This window comes from Lactuca virosa, chromosome 7 (genome assembly GCF_052849685.1).
Source record: "Lactuca virosa cultivar CGN04683 chromosome 7, Lactuca_virosa_CGN04683_v6, whole genome shotgun sequence".
Taxonomy (NCBI): domain Eukaryota; kingdom Viridiplantae; phylum Streptophyta; class Magnoliopsida; order Asterales; family Asteraceae; genus Lactuca; species Lactuca virosa.
The window spans coordinates 51,690,564-51,714,894 of record NC_136432.1 but is presented as its reverse complement, the minus strand read 5'-3'; the positions used below and the strand labels follow the sequence as shown (position 1 = coordinate 51,714,894).

Below are 24,331 nucleotides of genomic sequence, written 5' to 3'. Positions count from 1 at the left end.
AGATTTGATAGTCAGTCTGAATGCCACCATAAGTCGGTATCGGCAAATATAATCATGAACCATGATACTGAACCTAGATCCATGTCTCTAGTTCATAATAAGATATCATAAAGATCAAAGGAATTTGAAGTTACCAATCTTTGGGTTGTTTATTGCAAAGTTGTTATAAGTATAATAGTTGCATTGGACTACCACTCACTGTTGTCTCTAGTAATTATTTGAGTGGTCAATTATTGATGCCTAAGTGCAAGTGGGAGTTAATGGAGATTAGTGCCCATAGTTATAACAAACCCCATAATATTATTATAAATAGTAATGTTCTTTTGGGTTACACTCAAGAACAAAATAAAACAGATCAGAAAATATATTTATTTAAGGGACTTATTTTGTTAATGAATTAATAGGTTAATTAACTAATAGTAAATAAATGAATATGGAATATTCTATAATGATTTGAATTCCATAGATAATTATAATTAAGTTTGCTAATTATCTCTAGGATTTCAAATCACCTCCCTATAAATAGTGGGCTCCAGATCTGATTTTGAAGCATGAAAAAAATACATCTTCGTCTTAAAAGTTCGAAATCCTCAAAACCCTAAGAATTGCCGAAGTGTAGTTCCCACGTCTTGGCATGTTGTTTACCACATCGTAGTCGACTATAGAATTGAGATTTCGGTTCTGTTTGAGGCTCATAGTTTGAGGGTTGCTTATATCTGCTTGTGTCTTGTTTCGTGGGTGTGATTTCAGAAGAGTAACTCTACGTTGGGTTCTCTAGTTCATTCAACTGGCTCGTCAAAAGAAGAAACCTACAAAGAAATCAAAGGTATGATTTTATTCTAAAAGTTGCATGGATAGTTGAGTTAGATCTTGTGTTTTGAGTCTTAGATCAAAATTGTTTGTTGTTTCTGCTGCCAAATACTTGATCTTTGATAGGCTTGAAACCTATAATAGAAGGCTTGTAGGGAAATTGAATTTCTTGACTAACATAATACGAGATCTTATTTTCACTGTGCAACATTTAAGTCAATTCATGTCTGATCCACATGTCCCACATATGGAGGTTGCACACCATACGTTAAGATACATAAACAATAATCCTGATCATGGATTATTTTTCAATAAAAATGCCAATTTTACTCTTTGAGTATATGATTCTAATTGGGTTGCATGCCCTTATTCCGGGAGAAGTATAAGTGGGTTCTTTATAATGCTTGGAGGAAGCCTAATTTTGTGGAAATCTAAGAAACATGTGCTTGTTTCTTTATCCTCAGCAGAAGCAGAGTACATGAGTATAGGAAGAGTTACTGCTAAGTTGGCTTGGCTATCCAGATTAATACATAAATTGCCTTTTCCAGATGTCACTCATATTCTTGTTCATTGTGACAACCAAACAACCATGTATATTGTAAGAAATCCAATCTTTCATGAGAGGACTAACCATGTGGAAGTTGATTGCCACTTTATCATAGAAAAATTACAAGCAAGGCTAATTTCTCTCCATTATGTTCCAACAAACTCACAATTAGCTCATATGTTTACAAAGAATTTGTCTAGCAAGAAACATTATCGATTACTTCACAAGTCGAGAGTCTTACTCTCCAACTTGAGGGAGGTTGTTGTTATTTATGCATGCCACGTCATAGATGCCACATAAGTAGAGTTGGTTAAGGTTGTTATTAAGTAGTTAATGATTTATGTTATTTTTGTTAATTAGTTATTTATTTTTCTCATGTATATAATTCCCTCCTGTAATCATTTTAGATCAATCAATGAAATGATTTCAATCATCTTTTCTTTCTATTTTCGTTTCATCGAAAATCAAGAATTTTAATAGATTAGTTTGCTTTAAACCCTATTTCTTATAATGACGAATAACAATTAAACAATATTCTTAAATGACGTTTATTTAAAGATCGTATGATTTTTCTTTCTATTTTCAAAGATTGTTCGATTATTTTTATCTATTTTCGACCTTAGACTGATTTTTGCTTTTCTAAAATATCCCAAATACTATATATTCGTATAGTTATGGACTTGTTTGCTCGACTTTTGTTTGATATGTCGTTTTTTTTCAAGATAAATAAATCCTTGCAAGTAATAAATTGACAAGTGTAACAAGTATATTGGAGTGGCTTCTCATCTTAAGTGACACGAGGCAAAATGAAGTCTCCAAAAACTACCGTCTCCTTTGAGGACACGTTGCCCTAACAACTGGATAAGTTTGTCTGACCATTTTTAGAAAGCAAGCGAATTAAATAATGACTTCCATTTTTAGTCAATAAATAAAATATGATCGCTAAAGTAACGTTAATTAAAAACTCATAAACATATTTCTTTTTATAAAATCAACATTAGTGTAAATTACATTTATAAACCAGTAGGTCTAAGAGCAATAACATCAATATATTAATTTATTTCACTTTTATAATTATTTATGTGTGATGATAGTCTAGCGGTTGAGAAGTGAAATTTCATAGAAAATCTGTAATTTAAACTGTAACACATTCAAAATATTGCTAGTCGATCTATTGTAATAAACCGAAAGAAAAATAAAATGTGATAATAAACAAAATGACTAAAGTATGTTGTTTTAATGTTTTTTATACTATAGTAAATAAAATGAAAACTATAATCTTTATATAAAATTGAAAGTAAATATAGATTTGTTTGATTAAATTGGAATGAAAATCCAATATTTTCGCTTAGATCACCATCCATAAAAGAATGATTTAGACCGGAATGGCGGATTGAAGGTTTGTGACGATTCTTGGAACTATTTTTGTAGTTTACTATAAAAGTCAATAGAGCCTATTTATTCAAAAGAGAAAGAAACAATAACATATTCCTCAAATGGCATAATGATTATATATATATATATATATATATATATATATATATATATATATATATATATATATATATATATATATATATATATATATATGTAGGCTTAATTTCCACACAGTTTATCCAATTGGTGATGCAAATAAAGAAAGCTTTCCCTAAGTAGATTGTTTTTGTTGGTAAGACGGGGTAAACTTTTAATAGACATTGAGTATAAGAAACAAATAAATTGGGATAATTATCAAAGGATCGATGTGTTATGTAGCATAAGTTTTTGGAAAAACACATTGTGCCAATAGGCTAATAATTCATGTCGGGTCCGGTTAAAAAAAAACGGTTATAGAAAAATCGGTTTCGGTTCTAACTGCTTCAGATTTTTGTTTATCTGGATGAGAAATTTTGTTAAAAAAATCATTTTTCTGGTTTAAAACACGGGTTGGTTTTTTTTTTTTTTTTAAACCCGGTAAGAAAATCAGTTTTTCGATATAAAAGAAATGGTTTTTAAACACAGGTTCGGTTTTTTCTAAACTGGTTCTCAGAAAACCGGTTCCAATTTTTTTAATTTTTGGAAGGTTATTAAAAAACCGGTTTGGCGTGTGCACCTCTAAACACTAGGGGATGAGTAGAATGTAGTAACAGGCCTATGTGTTTGGGATTTTGGGTTAGCTATAATGGGCTTTAGTATTTAATTCAAATTAAATTCATCGGGCTTTATTAGTTGGGTTACATAATTAGTTGATCAAACTTTTATTAGATTGGAGTCTTAGAAATAGAGATTTAAGATTTTAGGCCATTCTAATAACAGGAATGAAGCACACCTAGACCTAGTTAATAGCATTAGTTTATTTTAAGACACTATTTTATTATTATTTTATTTTTTTGTCAAATAATGTATGACCTTATAGGATGACTGGATGAGCAAAAGTCATGTGTACGAGTTTGATATTTAAGTTGGACATTTTCGGACATGACATTTATGAGCATTTAGTGTTAATTATTCATTTGACACCAACGTGAGTATTCCTTGTAGGGGTGTAAGTGAGCCGAGCTACTTGTGAGCTACTCGGGATCGACTCGTTAAAAGCTCGACTCGAGATCGAATTAAATGAGCCCGTGCCGAGCTCGAGCCTAAATATGAGGCTTGTTTATTAAACGAGCTCGAGCTGAGCTTCAATTAGTGGGCTCGCGAGCCTAATCGAGCTTATATATATATATATATATATATATATATATATATATATATATATATATATATATATATATATATATATATATATATATATATATATAGGCTCGTTTAAGCCCGTTTAGGCTCGCGAGCTCACCAAATTGTTCACGAGCCGAGCCCGAGCTTCATTTTAAGGCTTGAATCGAGCTCGAGCTTATTCAAAATTAAACGAGCCGAGCTCGAGCTTGGTCAGACTCGGTGTCGGCTTGGCTCGTTTACACCCCTAATTCCTTGGAAGAACAATCCAGAATGTCAACACCACTTTTGAAATCACACTTCGTCACAATTGTTTAGTGTTACCTTCTCAGAAAAACCATTATGTTAAAGTTATATATTGTTGGAATCTATTATACTCTTCACTTTTTGGTTTGTATCATATTTTAATTTATTTGAACCATTCAAATCCATATTTTGATAATTGAAATTAATTTGAATTCCATTAACCAAATCTTTCGAACTAATCCATCAAAATTCCAAGAGAACACCCATAAGGTTGAGTCTGAAGTCAAAAGCCATGATTTTTTTTTTTTTATTATTTTTTTTATTATTTTAAACTATCATTGCATAAAGAAGAGATTAGAGGTGAGCATCATTCCTCTTGGAACCAAAACAGAACCAAATATGTAATTTGGTTTGCTTATTGGTTCCTCTATATCTATAAATTTGGTTCTTGGTTTTTTAATTTTGGACCCTAAAATCTATGAATGAGCAACATACTCGTTGGAACCAAACTAAACCTAACCGGAACTGATTGGGAACAAAATTGTAACACCCGAAAATTAATACAAAGTACATACATTTCGTTTTTATTATAAACATATCAAAAAGACAGTGGTGTATCTTTATGTCCATTCAACGTTTACAAATTATATTAAAGGGACCAATACAACAATATATTATAATTATAATGATCCAATAAGGGCGTCACGATTTACATAATTTTAGAATGCAAATTTGGCTTTTATCCAAGGTGTTAATGTTTGGCCTTCTTCTTACTCTTATTGGATTTAGAGTTATAACACATCAAGTTACAATCAACTTAGTGAATAATAAATACCATATAATTGTATAAAAGCAAGAGGATAATAACGTCATTATGCTCAACAAAATGAAGTAACAACTCACCAAGTCATTTTAACACATAAAATGTATAAATAGTATATCCCTCCGGTCCACTTAAATCAACATAAGGCTGCTTATCATAAATTTTAAACTCAAGACTCTGTTCCACTAGTGTCTGAGACACCAATTGTGTCTTTAAACAGATTAAAGATACCATTTGTACCTTAGAATTGTGTCTTAACATAGTTAAAGGCGCCTCATACGTCTTTAGACACCTCATGTGTCATTAAAATAGTTAATGACGCCTCACATGTCTTTAGAAACCTCATGCGTCGTTAAAATAATTAAAGATGCCTCATACGTTTTTAGACACCTCTTATGTCGTGAAAGGGGATTTGAGATGCCTCTAGCACTTTAAGACACCTCTTATGTTTCTTTTGAATTTAGGCACCTTTTGTGTCTCTCTTGAATTTGGAAACTTCTTGTGTCTTTGTGTCTTGGAACACCACTCTGTAAGGTTGTATACTGAAAGATAACACAACATATTACTCCACAGTTTTAAAGCACCATTTGGTTATCGGACACCACTTGTGTTCCAATCACTAAAGTTTCATGTTTAATCCTATTATTACCCTTTCAATCATCTCATAGTTCATACACAATAAGGGTAACAAAACAAATTACTCACCTTGAGCTATGAGTATGGAATAAGCTTCAAGTTGATTACATTTTCTTGTCTCTTCAAAGTTGTCGACACAAAAAGCCAAAAATTTAATAATTTTTCCATTTCTTTTTCACCCATTTAACCCGCTAATTAACCCTAATACTTTCCACCAACTATTCAACCCTTTTTAAGGCTTACATGCACATTTATACGTCCTTTACACATCATTTTATTAATAAAAACTCTCTTGACACCAACTATATGTTGTCCCTTGCTCATGTTCACGAGCTTATTTACCCACTTTTACAACACATGCATGTATTTCTTTCCTCACTTAACAATAGTATACATTTAGGGTGTTATATTCTTAGATTTCCATCAAGATTTACTCTAGTATGCATTAATTAAACACTCAACAAGTGTTAATAATTTTCTGGACATCAATATCCTAAACCCTAGTTTCCATTTTCAAGAGCAATCAAGATAGAATAGGAAACAATTACCTTCAAAGATGTGATGTATGTTGATCAAGGAGTTTAAAGGATGTTAGTATTACTTTTTATAATCTTCCGATTGTACTTAAACTACCCAACAAATAAAAACATGGGCCAAAGACTATAACACTTTCAATTGTACTTATACGATTATACAAGTCATACAACACTTTCATATTTAATAGCCATTCATGTTACATAAAACCTCTTTTGTCACACAATACAAAACAAATCATAGTGTGTTGCACTTGCAATTAATTGACAATGAAACTGATGTAATCTAACATTATTATGAAAAAGATGAAATCTTTGCTAGAAAACACAACATGCAAATTCTTGATATTGTATTTCCAGGTATGTTATTGTTATATGGTTACTCCTCTAATTATTCATCTTTGTGTTCTTGTTTTCAATAACTTTCTAATCAATCCATGTTATCTTTATAGGATTAAATCATTAAACCCGATCACTAGATCAAAGACACTGCAATAGGACTTCGAACGATATGAACACCATCACTCCATGTGAGCCACCCAAATGAGTACATGTCTTTCTCCACCTTCCCCTTCACCTGTCTCTCCACCCTTAATTCAAAACTCTTCTTCTCGCCTATACTTTTAAACTTCAATATCGGCGGCGACACCTTAATAGAGACTCCCAACGGCGGTTCTACACTAGCAAAGTAAACACTCCCTTTTCCCCCAACATTCGTCACCGTTCTCTTTACACTCACTTTCCCGATTAATTTCGGGAAACTGAAAGATGGGTAGTTTAGATTTTGAGTTGAAGGTGTAGATTTAGGGCATATGAAAGTTGGGTTGGATCTTAAATCACCATGGCTGCAAAGAAACGAGAGATAATCGGTGTACGAAGCATCGTAGATGAGTCCAGGATCAGCTGCCTTCTCCGGCCGGAAATGACCCGATCCGAATTGGAATGGATCTGCTTGTTTGCCTGATGCATCAGTTATTTGCTTCCCTTCATTGTTCAGTAATCCAGCTGTGAATCAAACAATGAAAACATTAGGTTCCAATTTATGAATTGGGCTAGGGTTTTACGACTGTACCGGAGGTTATAAGCGCTGATTTCACGGCGGCGCTGCTCCAATCGGGGTGAATCGCTTTGAGCAGAGCAGCTGCGGCGGCGACGTGAGGGCAAGCCATTGAAGTTCCTGAAAGTATGTTGTATTTTACCCTCCGCTGATCACCTTCGATCTTCGTCGGAGAATTACCTTCTGTCCACGCTGCCAGTATATTCAACCCTGGTGCAGCAATATCCGGCTGCCAAAAACTCAAAGTTTACATATCAAATTGCTATAAAAACCCATCAAAATGAACCAATGTTCATCAATTTACCTTGAGGATCTCCGGCGAAATGGCACTTGGGCCTCTACTTGAGAAGGCAGCCATTGATGGAGCTGGTTTAGTTTGTAATACAGTTCGTCCAGGATAAATATATGCTGTTCTGGTTTTTGTAGAGTTTATGTATTTAAGAATTTGTATTGCATCATCTGATGAAACTGCAGTTGCCGGAAGAACATGAGCGTCGACGGTTAACTCAGCTCCATTGGCGGGGCTGTTTCCTAAAATGTAGCCAATGCCGCCTGCCCTCTTTACCTCCATCCCTTTTCCAACTCTTGTCCCGTTCCCTCGCATGCAAAAGACAATTTTGCCCTTGGCTTTTTGAGGGGATAAAGAACCAGGTAAACATTGACTGCATAAATTTCAAGATTCAGCATATTGTGATTATTAGTTTTTGGGTTAAAGAAATAAATAACAACATACGTTTATTTATTTGTTATAGCATGATGTTTTCATTGTTATAATTGTGTAAATTTTCAAAGTATAATGTTGTAATGGAAGAATTGAAAGTAGGAGGATAATGGAAGTATGTTGCTATTTTTTTGATCTAATGCTACTTTTTTTTTTCTCAAAATGTCATTTTTTATTATGCAAAATAAATTAAAAATAATTACCCTGATATGTATGTTTTTGGTACATCTTCATTCACAACCTCTGCTGCATAAACAAGTTTATACATTTTCCTTTGTGGTAGCTTGTATGGAGTTGCTGATTGTCCCTGTTAGAAAGAAAGCTTTTAACTTTTTATTTTCAAGTTTTGACCTATTTTTTAGGCAATTTAAAATCTCAATTTTCAAGTCCATTTAGGCCCCGTTTGTTGAACATGAGAGAACAAGTTGCATTTTTTTGGCGTGTGGTGAATATGACAAAAACTATTATTTTTTTTTATCTTACCTTTCTAATAGGAATGGAACAAAACTATAATTTTTTGTTCCACCTAAAAGAAAAATGTAAAAGACAAATGAAAATGAGAGAAAGATTGTCAATTTAATTTTTTTTTGTATAAAATAAGTAAATACCCTCGTCATCTTCATTATTGGAAACAACCCTAGAAAATTTATTTAGTCAGAGTCCATCCCATGTAACAACCACAACTTAATAAGTATAAATATATAGTTGTGTGGGTAGTAGTGACCTTAATTTTTATGCTGTTTCCTAATTGAACCGGGGCAACAAAAGCACGATCAATAGAACTTGCAGCAACCGTAAGTATCCACGGTGCAGTATTAACCACCGTGGATACCACCGGCCCTTCATTACCACCACTACACACCACCAAAATATTATTTTTCACCGCTTGAAGTGCTCCAAGGGCAAGACCGTCATTTGTATAATTAATCGGGGTCGATGACCCAATCGAAATGCTCAAAATATGAACACCATCTTTAATAGCATCATCAAAAGCAGCTAACATGTCTTCAAAAAGACACGTGTTTCCATCTTCTTTTCCCTTGCCTGGAACCGCCCAACACACTTTGTAGATTGACAGGCGGGCCTGCGGTGCACCCCCAAAAGCCGTCCCGGCGGAAAACCTACCAAGGGCTGAGACGTGGGGGACACCACGGCCTCCGACGGTGGAGGCTGTGTGGGTCCCATGCCCGTCCATGTCACGGGGGGACCGACTGTCTTTTGTGGTATTTAGAGGCCCGTATCGTGCTTCATAACCCTTAAGATAATATCGTGCTCCTATGAGTTTTCTGCCATAATATAGTCATCGTAAGATTTATATTATTTCTTATTACAACATTGTAACATTATATTTCAAGAATATATCAAATTATAGCAATGTCATCTAGATAGAAAACAATTTTTATTGCCAAAACTAAGTAGATTTTTCAAAATATTATATCCATAATATCGAATTTACCATCATATAAAAAGAGAATAAGAGAAACTTGTGAAAAAAAAAGAACTCGAGATAGCAATATCTTGTAATGATTAATAATTTGCAAAAGAAGCAAACTTGGATTGGACCAATAGAAATCAGTTGCATGTATTTTACGACAACCCCAGAAAAAACGTTAGTACAATTATTTTGTGACAAATATAGTATTATTTATTAGGTAAAATTTCAAATGAAAATTCTAGTAAAAAAATGTTTTGTTGCGACTTTTAAGAAGGGCCAAACATTGTGGCCCATGTAGAAAAAAGAAAGAAGCATGGGATTAGTGGCTCACATTTCACAATTTTGACACAAAGAAACAGCCAAAATAGACTGCAAGTGCAATGCAACCACCAATGTTTTTACTTATTGGGTATGCTTTTGTTCTTTATGAAATAGACAATCTTGGCTTTCTAATCACACCAACCAGTTTCTAAATCCAATTCAATTCCAACCAAGTATTGCATTCAAGGACCATCATTGGTTCATACTAATTATTTATTTTCCAAATAAAATCAAACAAATTACAAGAGATAGCAACATATTTTATTGTATTTACATCACAATTTTCCGTTTACATATTGTTATTATCGTTCAAGAAATGTAAAAATACGTTGTTATTACAGTTAAAGAAATATAATTAAGTTGTTGTTATATTGGTAGAGATAGCTAATTTTTTTTAACAAAAGGGCTTATATAGTAATAATTAAGGTGTAGATTATTATTTAATAATATCGTCCCTAATTTTGAATTCTTCTTTTAATCTGTCGGTAAATTGTTTCAAACATATAACAATAGTTTCTACTGAAAGTCCTAAAGTTAGTCTTGATCATATAAAAAGTAAGATCGAGACGCCAACACTTGAATGACAGGGGCGAGAAAAAAAGACAAAAAAAAAAAAAATGAAACTAGCATATATTTAAAAAAAAAAAAAACTAAAATTATAGAAAGTTACCAACCTTAAAATGTTAATAACACTACAAAGTATTAAATGATAAGATAATTAAATCGCAACAATAAACAAATATTAATGGATATATAAATTTAATGAAGAGATGAGTAAAAATTAAGCAACCATTATCTAAAAAGTAAAGGCAAAGTAGCAAATAAGATCATAACTAACTATAATTATGTGTAAAAAAAGTAAGTATGTTGGTATGATGGACAAAACATTTTAATGCAAAAATTAATAAATAATTTTCAAGTTTCATTTGTTCTATTACAACATTGTAATTCAAAAAAAATTATACCTAAGTTATTAATGTCATATAAATATAATGTAATTTTCTGTAACCAGATAGATTTTAAAAATATAATATTATAATAATAAAATTTAAAAATATAATGCTATGATACAGTAGACTTTTATAAGAAAAATAGGAAATACAATGATAAATTTAAAAGAAAAAAAGTAAAGTATTGTAATATATAAACGTAAAAGTTTGTTATTATTTCTGTGCATAGTGAAACACACATTGTTGTGTCAAACTAGTATTATCTTCTTTCAAATCAAATACTTATAGGTTCGAGACTTATTGATAACATAAATATATCCATTTCTTTGTTTTTATTCTAAAACAATTGTAAATTAGGAATAATAGTAAATAAAATGAAAAATGCTGACTGACCTGTTACAATTTGTTGTTTTGAAACTGGGCCCAGTTTGGCAGATACCTTTCCAAGAAACTGGAATGGGTCCCATTCCTCTATCATTGAAGCTTTCTGACTCTGGCCACACCCCTTCACCAATACACAAATTCTTCACATGTTACACATATCTTCATACATTCAATTTTCTTCTTTATATATATATATATATATATATATATATATATATATATATATATATATATATATAATGTTTTATGACTTGTAATTTGGGATATTGACTTTTTTTTTGAAACGACAAACCTAATCTATTTGTAATTCTACTTATGTTTAAACGTGACTTGCGCAACATATGATATTGCTAGGTTAAAAGTTCTTTGGTTTTTGAGATATCGACCGATCTTTGTTAATATAATCATTGAATCTTTTTTAATGTAACCGAAAAATACACGGACCAAATGATTGGAGTCTATGTGCTTTCATATCGATCAAGAACCTGTATTATTTATAAAAGATTGGGGTCCACATTTATAGATGTGAATAGGACTGTGTACCAATTGTTTATAGAATATCTAATTTTTATAAGATAGTTTTGAGAAGGAGAAAAAAATACCACTATCCATCATTCCAACAATGACATCTTTGCCATATTGAGATTTGGATAACAAGTCATTTTTATCCAATTGATTTGGCTTCAAATCTTCATCTAAGCCTGAAAATTCCCATGATCGTGTGGTATGCAATGAATATTCCATTTCATGGCTTGGGATCACCTTCACAACCTCCTTCATATCTATTTATATTCATACATGCTTAGTAAGCAATAAATTAAGCTGTCTAGAATAATGATGTTTAAAAATTGTTCGAGAAAATTATGACATAAATGAAAAAATAATAAAGAAAAACAAATGGGGGCAAATTTATAATTAGTTATGATTCAATGGGAAAGTTTAATTCGATGACTTTGTATTAATTAAATTTTCTTTATGCATTACGTTAAAAGAGAACATTGATACATAACTTACTGGATTAAGTTGGTCAACATTTAAGTCTATTACATAGAAAAGAGATGGCTCTAAAGTGTTGTTTTTTGGAAGCGGTTAAATGTCTTTTGTCTTTTTCCATGTTTGCGGAAGAAAACGTGCACTTGAAAAACGTCTACCCGCCAGTAGGGAAAAATGCTCAAAAAAATACTTTTGTAAAAAAACAAACGGAGGCCTAAGTCTATGTCTTTGAGACTAAAAATTATTAGTCAAAAGCTGAAATGTGACTTATTGGTGAATAGTGATAAGTTTAATAATTCATATGATAAACATCATGTTACGGGGAAAGAAAAAAAAAACGGTCTTAAATAAATAAGTAAAAAAGAAATGTCGTGTCTTTTTTTAATTTGTGGAGCATTGAAATGTCATTTAGAAATAGTGACATATTTAAGGCTTCACATTTTATATAAAGTAAGAAAGAGTCCAGTGATCATGATTTACCGGAGAGTTGAGAGGCCTCCTCAATAGTAAGCAAGGCGGCAAATCCATTCATGCTATGCTTATAACTGTAAAGAAGACAAGATCTGACTTCATCTTCATACTTTTTAACAGTAAACAAATAAGAAAGATGATTTTCTTCAATCTCATGTAGGGTTTTCTCTCCATCGTCATCATTATGCCTTAAGTATACTATGTACACCTGCCCACAATAACCGAACCAATCAAAACTCAACAAATATAATTACAACCAAGACCTCGGTTATAATTGTAACTATATTTGTATATGTATAATAAAGACTAAATCTTGCTAATATAAATCTTGGTTTCTCAAGAGTCTACACCTTTACAAGTTTGTATCAAAACACTTGTAACGTGGAATGTATTTCTAATGCATGACGATTGTTTTCGATTAAAAGAAGAAAGAAAGAAGTAAAATAGATACATATATTCACTTTTAAGTGTCTGTACAACCTTGGTGTCAAAACATGAGGCTAAGAGAGGTAGCCAAAGAAGAAGCGGAAGAAATAGAAAAGTGTTCATAGTTGGAAGGCAATGAACATCGGATTGATTTGAATATGGTATTTATATGAAAAGATGGTGTGCCTAAGAATCTCTACGGTTTTATCAAGAAATCAATCTTGAATCTAGGGCAAGGAAGGAAACAAACAAGAAAAAACAACTAATAAAAAGTTGTCAAATGTCTCCCACTTGACAAATTTTTCCTGTTTACATTTTAAATTTATTAAGATTTTTACTATTCTATTTTAGTATTACTTTATCTTGAACGAGTTATAAAAAATAAAAAAATAATGAAAATATTTTTTAAGCTATGTTATTTTTCTTTTACCTAATAGTCCTGTTAGATATAAAATATAATCTAAATAAACTCATTTACCTAAATTCAAACCAACCTCTATTTGAAAGCAAGTATACATCTCTATATGCATGGTCCGGTAATTATCTTTCGATATAATTGTGACGAAAACTCCTTCCATAATTGATGACTGACCAAGACGTCTATCATATAACAACACGTAATGTAAAGCTAACTTTCATTATGATCATTTGTATTTTATAAGACGTCCACTAATATATTGCCGTATATTATCGAATAATAATTGATAATTCATAAAGAATATACAGAAGAATCGAGGGTTTCCACAAAAAAGTATAAGTGAAGCAACTTAGATTTTTGAGTAGATCTACCCTTGGGAAAGAATCTTGAATTGTTTAAGCCTTAAGGAAGGCATCATGGTGAAATCATGCACCTCATATTAATTGATGATCGATTGTAAACAAATGATAAATGATCAATGATTGATTGTAAAAATCTAAGGCTTAACGTGCATGATGTGGTGCTGAAATGACGAGGGAGCCACAATATGCACACCGACAAAGAATCATTGTTATACGCTTTCATTAGAACTCTGCCACTGCCTACATCTTTTTTTTTTTTCAGTTTAATTGTTTCCTCGTTGACAAAACTGCGGGGTTTAGTATGTTAGCTCTAGGGTTTAGGCCTAAGGCCCTTAAGGTTTAGGTTAGGCCTAGTGCCCTTTATGTATTCATATTTATATGATGTTTAACTCACACGAGATAGGTTCAGGTGTTTAAAGTATTTATTGTGTTATTGTATGCATAAATGTGGGCCAATCAAAATTTAAAAAATAAATAAATAATCAAACAAATAAATAAGGGTAATTTAGTAATTTGATAAATAATTTCTACAAATACACTCCTATAATTATGGTAATTACTTTGACCTACTTTTATCCCTTTTTAAAACGATCAACAATCATTGTATTCTATCCAATTCGATCCTCCCTAACCCTAGCTCCAAAACAGATAAAATATACGTCTCCCAAAATTACCAGGTTAAATCCATCGCCCACAGAAGATCGTCACCACCATCATTTGCTGTTGTCGCCGATCGCTTTCAGATCGTGTTCGGAAGAAGATCCTGATGCAGAGCCTGTTGCAATTAGAAGAGGCAGAAGAGCTTTACATAAGGAAAATACTCCCTATACTGGGGATAAACCTCCACGTTTGAAGGAGAAAATTAAGACGTAGGTCAATCGCATTTTGGCACAGAAGAAATATCTGGAATCGAAGAATCTTAAGGAGGGTGCGAAATACGTATTACGAGCTGGGGTTCGAGATGTCATCAAATCTGGATGTGGCAAAGAGAATATTGATCCAAATTTCATCAAATCTGAGCTGGAAGCGATGGATAAAGTGATCGATGGTGACCAAAGTGGAGAATTCAAGATTTCTTATCAAGCTACTGGGAATAACAAAACTATTAATGAATTGGTGGAGGAAAAAGGATTTGTTCTTATTCAAGCTACTTCAGATATGGTAGAGGGATTTAATTCTTCGATATCCAAGGTTAGTAATTCTAAGACATCGGTTCTTCCCTCTGTGAATGATACAATCTAAGATAAGGGTATTTTGGGCGCTAAACCTGTGGTTCCTGATCCAAAATATGTTACGCCATCTGTGCCTGTGAAGGTAGTGTTCCCTTCTGTTACAGTCTCTGTTCCTGAGAAGTTAGTGAATCTTTATGTTAGTAGTAATGATGAAGTCAATTTTGTTTTGATTTACTGAAACTTGGGATAATTAATGGTTGGTTCATACGATTATAGATTAGTTGCCCTAATTCACCACAATACCCCAGCCCGTGTGTGTGTTATGCTTATGTTAAGTAGATGCACCTGTATGGTGAAGTTACCTTTAGTGGTTTTCAGAATAATTGGTGCATACAATTATATTCATGCTCACACATGTATGTGTTTATAATGCTTATGAAAAGTATAGGCATCTTTAAGTCTATCATTCTGTTTAGTTAGTTGACCATGGAATTAATATGTTATGTTGATCTCAATAGCAGAATGAGAAAAGACATGGTTGTATGAAGTAGACAATGACCATGAAATCATATTTTGTTGGCATATTCATATCACAACTGAATTAGAATGTCGATCTTATCTAATTAAAATATTGATATGGAATTGACTGGCTTCACTTGTGGTAACAGTGTGATGAAGATACAAAAACTCAGTTGATCTTTTTATAAATAATATGGGGCAGATGAGACCTTCGAAGGTTTACGGTTTGTGGGAACAAAAGAGGAAGAAGGCGAGGGCAAAGGAGGTCTCGGTGTGGTGAAGGTTTTCATCAGACCCAGTGAATGCATGGACGAGGTGTGGGGTCAGCTGCCTCAATGGAGCCATCAGCCGTAGGTGGGCTGTTTGTTTCCAACAGAATGCGTACCGTAACTGACTCTTGAATTCCAATTTTATCAGAATGGAATCACGAATTCCATTTCTGTTGGAATGGAATATGGATATTTTCTCACTGATTTATGCATTTGATTTGTTTCCACAGAAGGAGCTGATGCTTGAAGAATGGACCATGAAATTGAAAGTGATTCTTAACAACATTATTCTTTTAGAATGTATTAGTGTCTTTGTTAGATTTTGATGTTTTTTCCCGATTTGAAAGTTTTTTTAGTTTTATTCTTTAACAATAAATGTAATTCTTAGCAATTGTTACCCGTATTCTATAAGAATTAATGTAATGTTTGTTTTTATTCTTCAATTGATGGTTCAAGAATTTGTTATTCTCCAAGAAGTTTTTAAAGTTATGATCAAGAAATAGGTTCAAAAATATTTTTATTATTTTATGGTTCAAGAATATTTTATTTTTGATAAATATATTCTGTCAGAATATCCGAGAATTATCATCACTACAATCAGATTTTTAAAATTAATAGAATTTACTATCCCTTAAAATATGCAATTTTCCTTTTTTAAATTTATGTTAATTGACTAAAATACCCTTAAAATGAAATTAGATGGTATTTTCTAATTATCTTTAATTTAATAATATGTATTATTCACTTTCTTAAAATAAGTAAAATTGATTGGCCCACATTTATGCATACAATAACACAATAATTACTTTGAATAGAATAACCTAAGCCTAACTCACACTATTAATCAACCAATCTATTATTTATCAAGAAACACCCCAACCTATTCATTTGATTGACCAAACTATTCACCACTTGTCTACCATTATGATGGTATGAAACCGTATTATCCACAACAACCTCCAAAATCCGTCTACCAATATGGTGGTATGCTATTGTATTATCTACAACAATATCCTCAACAATAGCTACAACGACATCTACAACCATATTCATAACAACATCTGTAACCACAACTGCAATTTCAATCTGAAATCGAATTTAATCCCTTCAATTTTGTGTTTCAAAGTCAACCCGAATTTGCTCGCCAAACTCAAGTCGAAACTGAATTGGAACCCAAATTTGTTCAGGAAACTCAACCTAACCAGGTACCTAAAAGAAAAATGAAGTCCCGAATAGACCTTGGGAACTGGTAGAAGTGATCGCATTGGCACATGCATAGGTGGATATATCCGAGGATGCAAAAGTGGGAAACGACCAAAAACATGAACTTTTTTAGAGGCAAGTTCTTAAAAGTATCCACAAAGAAATGGATCAATAAGAGTATTGTATGAAAGACCAAGTGTACTCCAAATTGGGGAAGACAAACAAGCAATTCATGTTGTTTAATAATTTATGTAACAGTGAAACATCAATGGCAAAGTGGAGAGAGTGACGTCATGATTTTCAAGAAAGTGATAAAAGTGTACCAAAAAAAAATCTTTTCACATTTGTTCAGTTTTGGAATTTTGTTAAAGATAACAAAAAAAATGGAAAGGTGAAACAATATCCGAACAACATGTTGGTGGTGGTTCAAAACGGTAAAAAACATTTGAATCCGACTACATTACATCGAATGCTCATGTTAGAATCGACATCGACGATGATGATACCGTTCAAATTACAACACCTTCCTATCCAATGGGAAGTGACAAAGTGAAACACAAAGACAAAGGTAAATCCAAAGATTTTGATGAGTTAAAAGTGATGGCGGCGGAGATCAAAGATCTAAATGTAAGATTACATAAAATTTTAGATTTCTTTATAGAAAAAGAGTTTAACATACAAAAAGCTGATGGCATGATACTCTTAATGCAAGACACAACTCATTACACCGTGGATGAGTGTGAATTAGCTTTGGCTGTAAAAGCCGAATTAGGAAAATGTATAACCTTTAGTTTTCTTGTTTTTTCGTTTTAAGCGTATGTTGTGTGTTTTTTAAGTTTTATTTTTTTTATTTCATGTTATGTTATTTAACTTTTTAGGTTTTTAATTTCATGTTATTTATTTTTAATTTTAATTAATGAAATTTAAGATTTTTTTTAAAAATTGAATTGTTTAAAAAGGATAAAAAGAATAATTAATGCATGTCATGGTTACCATTCCTATGGCAAGGCAAGAAAAAAATGAAACTATGGTAAAATTGAAGTGGTGTTGAGGTGGTGCCTAATGTTGCAGACAAAAAGGAGTGGTAAACCTTATATTTTATATTATACTTTTTTTTACTTCAACTATAGAGCAAATCTCAAACACACCACCACCTAACCCAAACACCCCAAATCGAGATGGTTCAGTCACACTTAACACAACACCTCGATAATTACCACCTTCGATTCACCGAGTGGTGGCTTCATGAGTATGTAGCAATGTTTACCAATTCAACATCAAAACCTTTTACAAAAATCTCTTTTTCAACCACCCATTCGACCTAACCCTTAACAACAACCAATCCTATTCCAACCAAACACCTTCCAACAACAACAAAAACTTCAAGTTTCTCCGCCCCAACCTTATCAACCATGATGCTTTGAAGTCAGTGTTTGGGTTTTTGGTTATTTGTTACATGCCTACTTTTACATGTCATGCATTGTTAATAAGTACTTGGAGAATCTTAGGACGATATTTTTTTGGGTAGGTGATGATAATTGGCATAATATTCATTGAATCATTCGGTCAATTGAGATTTGGTGTTAGATAGCAATTTAAAAGCGGGTTAGAGATTTGTTTGTTGGATGCTTTTAATAAAAATACAATTTACAAATGTAAGTAGCCTTTCCTTAATGACAGTCAAACTCTATAAGTTAAAGCTATTAAAGTTATTCATAGTGTTGATGTGGGTTTTGGTTGGCTAAATAGTTTGAACCATTCTAAATGGATGTGGAGGAAAATAGTTGGAATGATTAATCGAATCCATGATGATGATGATGCGATATCACAAAATTGCATTTGGAAAAAAGCAATGGATGGTATGGATACTCGGTTTTGGAAAGACATTTAGATTAGAGAAATCCCCTTCATGATTCGTTTCGTCGGGTCTTATCTTTACAGACAAGAATATTGTTATGAAACATATGTGTGATGAAAGTAATGGTCTTGGAATTGGACACACTAGATTAGAGACAAGGTTAAACAGACCCAATTAAAAGAGATGAGCATGAATCATTATCGGATTCAGTACCCGAAAGACAATCAGATGACCAACCCAAAGCTTCGTAAAAAAGAAGCAAAAAATACCTAGGTCGACACAAAAAGCTCCTAGGAGTTTGTATGAAGTTGAGTAAGCTGTATTAACGCGTGCTTAGGTATCCATATCCCAAGATAACCTTACCAATAACCATCAATCAACCAAACATTTATGGTAGAAAATTTTAGACCATTTCCACACGGAAATGAGACACGAAGTTTATGAAAATAATGATGCTCTTTATGCTAAATGGCATGACTTGAGTGGTAGTTGCACCTACTTCAACTAGATTTTCAACAATCTCAACAATATGTATAAAATGGAAGAAATGATTTTGACATCTTAAATACCACTCTCCAACAACATCGAACGATAATGGTGGATGTACTTACACAATCAATCGGATCAAACAAACAGTCCAAAACGTCAAAATTAAATGACTACATGCAAAATTTGGACACTAAGTGTCAATCGACCTCAAGGCTGTTATCTAAGGGATTACACCGAAAGAATCCTTTCGACGACTGGTAGGAAGAGATAAAGGAAATCAGAAGTAAAAGTAACCGGAAGAACTTAATAACTTAAACTTTTTTAGATAAGAGTTTGAGGGAAATCTTCAAATGCAAAGGAAAAAACAAAGCTTAAAAGATATGTGAATAAGGGGGTGTTTGTTTTAGCTTATTAAAAGCTTATTTTCCGAGCTTATTTTTTATAAGTTCATTTTTTCTAACTTATTTCTAACTTATGAGTTTATTATGACTTACACTAAGAAAATAAGCTGAACTGATGAAGAATGAGCCAAAAAAAATGAGCATATAAAAAATAAGCTCGGAAGATAAGTCGTTAATAAGCTAAAACAAACACCCCCTAAGAACACTTACATAATGTACAAATCTTGAAAATGTCAACCAATGATGTTGCGCTAGAGGACCTCAAAACAATGTTAGCGTGAAAAGAAAATTTTGTAGAAAATATAAAAACGTAATGTAATTGTTAATTGGTATTTCCCATACCTCAATCTCATTAGAAGAACCATATAAATAAAGTATAAAGTACATGAGCCAGACTACAATGGGCTAGTATAAAAGATTGCTATGATAAATACAATACACGAAGGCCTATATCCGCTAACATCCCCCCGCAGTTTTATCGGGAGGAGAATTCCGAACATTTTAACTGTTCTTAAAGTCGTTGAACAGATTCGTTGGGAGACCTTTAATGAAGATGTCAGCATACTGAGCAGAGGAGGGCACGTGAAACACTCGACGAACAGTGCCTCTAGCAACCAGATCACGAACAAAATGTATGTCAATCTCTATGTGTTTAGTGCGTTGGTGTTGAACTGGGTTCGAGGTCATGTAAACAGAGCTAATATTGTCACAATAGACAATTGTGGCTTTGGTGGGAGGACACCGAAGCTCACTAAGCAAGTTACGAACCCAACACGTCTCAGCAACAGCGTTGGCGACGCCGCGATACTCCGCCTCAGCACTCGATCGCGAGATAACCCCTTGTCGTTTGGAGGACCATGAGATGAGGTTATCACCAAGAAAGATGCAATATCCGGAGGTCGAGCGACGAGAAACCGGACATCCGCCCCAGTCAGCGTCTGAATAAGCACGAAGATCAGATGACGGGGAAACATATAGTTGCAGACCCTGATCAAGTGTCCCTCGGATGTAGCGAAGAATACGCTTGAGTGAGTGAAGCTGGGGCTCCCGTGGATCATGCATGAACAAACATATCTGCTGTACAGCGAAGGCAATGTCCGGTCTAGTAAACGTGAGGTACTGAAGAGCCCCAGCCAGACTACGAAAAAGAGATGGATCCTTAACGGGAGGTCCAATAGCGTCCAATTTATGAGTGGTATCGGCAGGAGTGCGAGCTGGATTACACTGGAGCATATGAGCACGCTCAAGAATCTCTTAGGCATACTTTCGTTGAGAGAGAAAGATGCCCTGTGATGAGCGGGTGGCTGAAATCCCAAGGAAGTAATTGAGAGCCCCCAAATCAGTCATGGCAAACTCGCGACTAAGCTGAGTGATAATAGACTGAAGAAGAGCAGGAGAGGAGGCCGTGAGCACAATGTCATCAACATACAAAAGCAGGTAGGCAGTGTCGGATCCATGATGATAAATGAAAAGAGAATTGTCTGTGAGGCTGTGGTGAAACCCCATGTGGAGAGCATGTTGAGCAAAGCGCTGGTACCATGCTCTAGGGGCCTGCTTGAGGCCATATAAAGATCGCTGAAGATGACACACATAGTCGGGGTGTTGGGAGTCACGAAAACCTGGTGGCTGATGCATGTAGACGGTCTCCTGAAGGTGTCCGTGAAGGAATGCATTCTTCACATCCAATTGATGAATGGGCCAATGCCTGGAGACAACCAGACTGAGCACTGTACGAATAGTAGTCGGTTTAACAACTGGACTAAAAGTCTCATCACAGTCGATCCCCTGTTGTTGGCTTCGTCCATTAGCCACTAACCGTGCTTTGTAGCGAGAAAGATACCCATCGACATTAAATTTCTGCTTAAATAACCACATGGATCGAACCACATTGGCTCCGGGGGACGAGGTACAAGGACCCAAGTGTCGCTTCTAATGAGAGCATTATATTCCTCATTCATAGCTCTATGCCAATTTGGATCTTTCAAAGCCTGTATATGGGACCGTGGGACAGATGAGAAGGAGGTGGAGTGTAAATTAAGTCGATTAATGGGTTTGGCAATACCACTCCTGGATCGGGTGTACATGTGATGAGTTGGAGGGGGAGGAGGAGGGATATCCTCGGCTTGAGAAGGGGAGGAGGGTGGAGAGGGATGAGAGGAAGGAGTGAGGGTAGGGGAATGTGAATGAGTGGGGTGAAGAATTTGGCGAAGGTTGGGAGAGATATCTGAGTCGGAAAGGAAATCATATGAGGGTGGTTCGGTGGGGGTAACTGAGCCATACGGGAAGATGGACTCATCAAAAGTAACGTGACGAGAAATAATGATGTGTCTAGTGGAAAGTTCAAAGCAGCGGAAACCACGATGATGAGTAGGATATCCAAGAAAAATGCAAGGAGTAGAACGGGGTTGGAGTTTATAAGATGTGTGGAGGCGAGGGAAGCATAGGCAACCAAACACACGAAGGTGATCGTATGTGGGATGACGTCTGAATAAACGGTAGTGAGGTGTTTCATTAGAGATCGATACAGAAGGTAGAATATTGAGTAAATGAGCTGCCATGTGAAGGGCCTCAGGCCAGAACGAGGGAGGGAGATGAGAGTGGAACAAAAGAGTTCGCATCATATTATTAACAGTGTGGATCATGCGCTCGGATCTTCCATTTTGTTGGGATGTATGAGGACAAGAAAAACGAAAAGAAAGACCACGAGAGGCAAAATGTTCGTGGAAGGAATTATTGTCGTACTCCCTCCCATTGTCACATTGAAGTTGTTTAATGGAACCCCCAAATTGATTGTTTATGATATTAGAGAGGTGTAAGAATTTTTTAAAGACCTCAGATTTGTGTTTAATAGGGTACACCCAAAGATAGTGAGTGTAGTGATCAAGAAACAAAACATAATATTGTAAACCACCATTACTAGAAATAGGAGATGTCCATACACCAGAATGAATAATTTCAAATGGTTCACAAACAATGGAATTAGATAAATAAAATGGAAGTCTAGTGTGTTTGCCAAGTTGACAAGCATGACAAGTAGCATTATTTTTGGATAAACGACAAGAAATAGAACTACTAGACAATAAATGCTTCAAGACTTGATCGCCGGGATGACCGAGTCTTTGGTGCCAAACATCGGAAGAGGTTGAGATGAAGGCATGACTTGATGAGTTGGTAACAGGGTAGAGAGGCCCGGAGCTATCACAACGGATGAGTGGACGACGAGTCTGATAATCAAGAATTGTAAAACCATAAGGATCAAAATCGATAGAACAATTGTTATGAGTAGTAAACTTGCGAACAGATATAAGATTTTTTATAATGTTTGGAGTAATGAGGACATTTCGTAAATGAAGGGTGCGATAAATATTTGGAGTAGGAAAAATGGAATGTCCCGATGTCATAACAGGTATTACAGAATCGTTACCGACATAGATAGAATGAGGATAATGTTTATTAGACACAGATTTAAGTATACCTGCATCGTTGTGAACATGATCGATTGCTCCGGTATCCATGACCCAACCACCATTCCCGGGGTCATTTAATGTCATCGTGTTAAACAAAGCCGGTAATGAGGTGGGTTGGTCACTACCGAGCCAAGCCCACGGGGGCTGAATTGGATTAGAAGACTGCATGTGGGCTTGAGGAGGTCCAGTGGAAGATGATGGCCTGTTGCCAAGAATGCCTGGGCTTTTCGATGTGGGCCTAATCCAATTTAGGTGTTGTGGCTGTTGGGCTTTTTGAGGATACACGTGAGAATTAAGCCAAAAAGGTGGGGCCTGACTTTGTATCCACAAAGGGTTAACAGAAGGCGGTGGAGGAATGTACACCCATCTATATTGGGTGTTACGCTGTTGCTGATCTGTAGCTGCCGGCGGTTGCTGTTGTCGGCGATTGTGGTGATTCCGGCCACCGCCTCGGAGGTTAAAGTTTCCCCGGTAGCACCACCTCCACCCCCACTAGATGACGACGAGGGTGAGGATCCAACGTGAAGGAGCGATGGTGCAGAGCTGCGATTGTCGTGAGTTGAATTAGGGAGACGAGAACTGTTGAGTCTTGTCTCTTCAACAAGAAGCATTGAACGCATCTCCGAGAATGATGGAAGAGGCTTGGTAAAACGTATGATACCTGCGACACTATCAAACTTGCTGGGCAGTCCGTTGAGAGCGTGAAGGATAACCGTTCGATCTTTGACTTTTTCGCCAAGCCCTTCAAGCAAGTCAGTAGTTTTCTTGATTTTCTCAAGATAATCGTGGATTGAAAGATCGCCCATTGTGATGCTCCTCAATTCGTCTTCAAGTTGCATAGCCATGGATTCAACATCATCATGAAACAGGTCATGCAGGTTTAGCCAAATTTTTCGTGCAGATGCCTTAATGGAGTAGGCAGACGTGATTAGTTTTTGAGACACAGAGCCAAACAACCACAACTTTACGACTTGATCAAGCTCTTTCCAGTCGGTGTCTGTTGGAGGGTCAAAAGTCTCATCTATATGGTCTGCAACACCGTATGCAATACAGTGTGCATGGAACAGGTCACTCCATGGTTCATAATTACGTGCAGATAGATCCAGAATAAGGGGAACGTAAGTCT

General features: G+C 34.7%; 1 protein-coding gene across 1 annotated transcript; it reads right to left on the bottom strand.

Annotated features, from left to right (window-relative positions):
* Positions 1-6,414: 6,414 nt before the first annotated feature.
* On the bottom strand, positions 6,415-13,257 carry LOC145123724 (subtilase family protein). The gene is made up of 9 exons (XM_079058934.1): positions 13,102-13,257; positions 12,631-12,829; positions 11,760-11,939; positions 11,167-11,278; positions 8,792-9,353; positions 8,271-8,374; positions 7,651-8,008; positions 7,362-7,575; positions 6,415-7,294 (listed from the first exon to the last, which is right to left on the bottom strand). The coding sequence occupies exons 1-9, from the start codon at positions 13,168-13,170 to the stop codon at positions 6,765-6,767; spliced, it is 2,328 nt and encodes a 775-aa protein (XP_078915060.1). The 5' UTR covers positions 13,171-13,257; the 3' UTR covers positions 6,415-6,764.
* Between the last annotated feature and the right edge of the window lie 11,074 nt (positions 13,258-24,331).

Excerpts from the sequence above, each read along its gene's own strand:
- LOC145123724 (XM_079058934.1), bottom strand. The coding sequence starts at position 13,170 with ATGAACACTTTTCTATTTCTTCCGCTTCTTCTTTGGCTACCTCTCTTA. Across the intron at positions 12,830-13,101 it reads CCTCATGTTTTGACACCAAG|GTGTACATAGTATACTTAAG; the intron begins GTTGTACAGACA and ends TATTGTGGGCAG. Across the intron at positions 9,354-11,166 it reads AAAACAACAAATTGTAACAG|AAAACTCATAGGAGCACGAT; the intron begins GTCAGTCAGCAT and ends ATATTATGGCAG.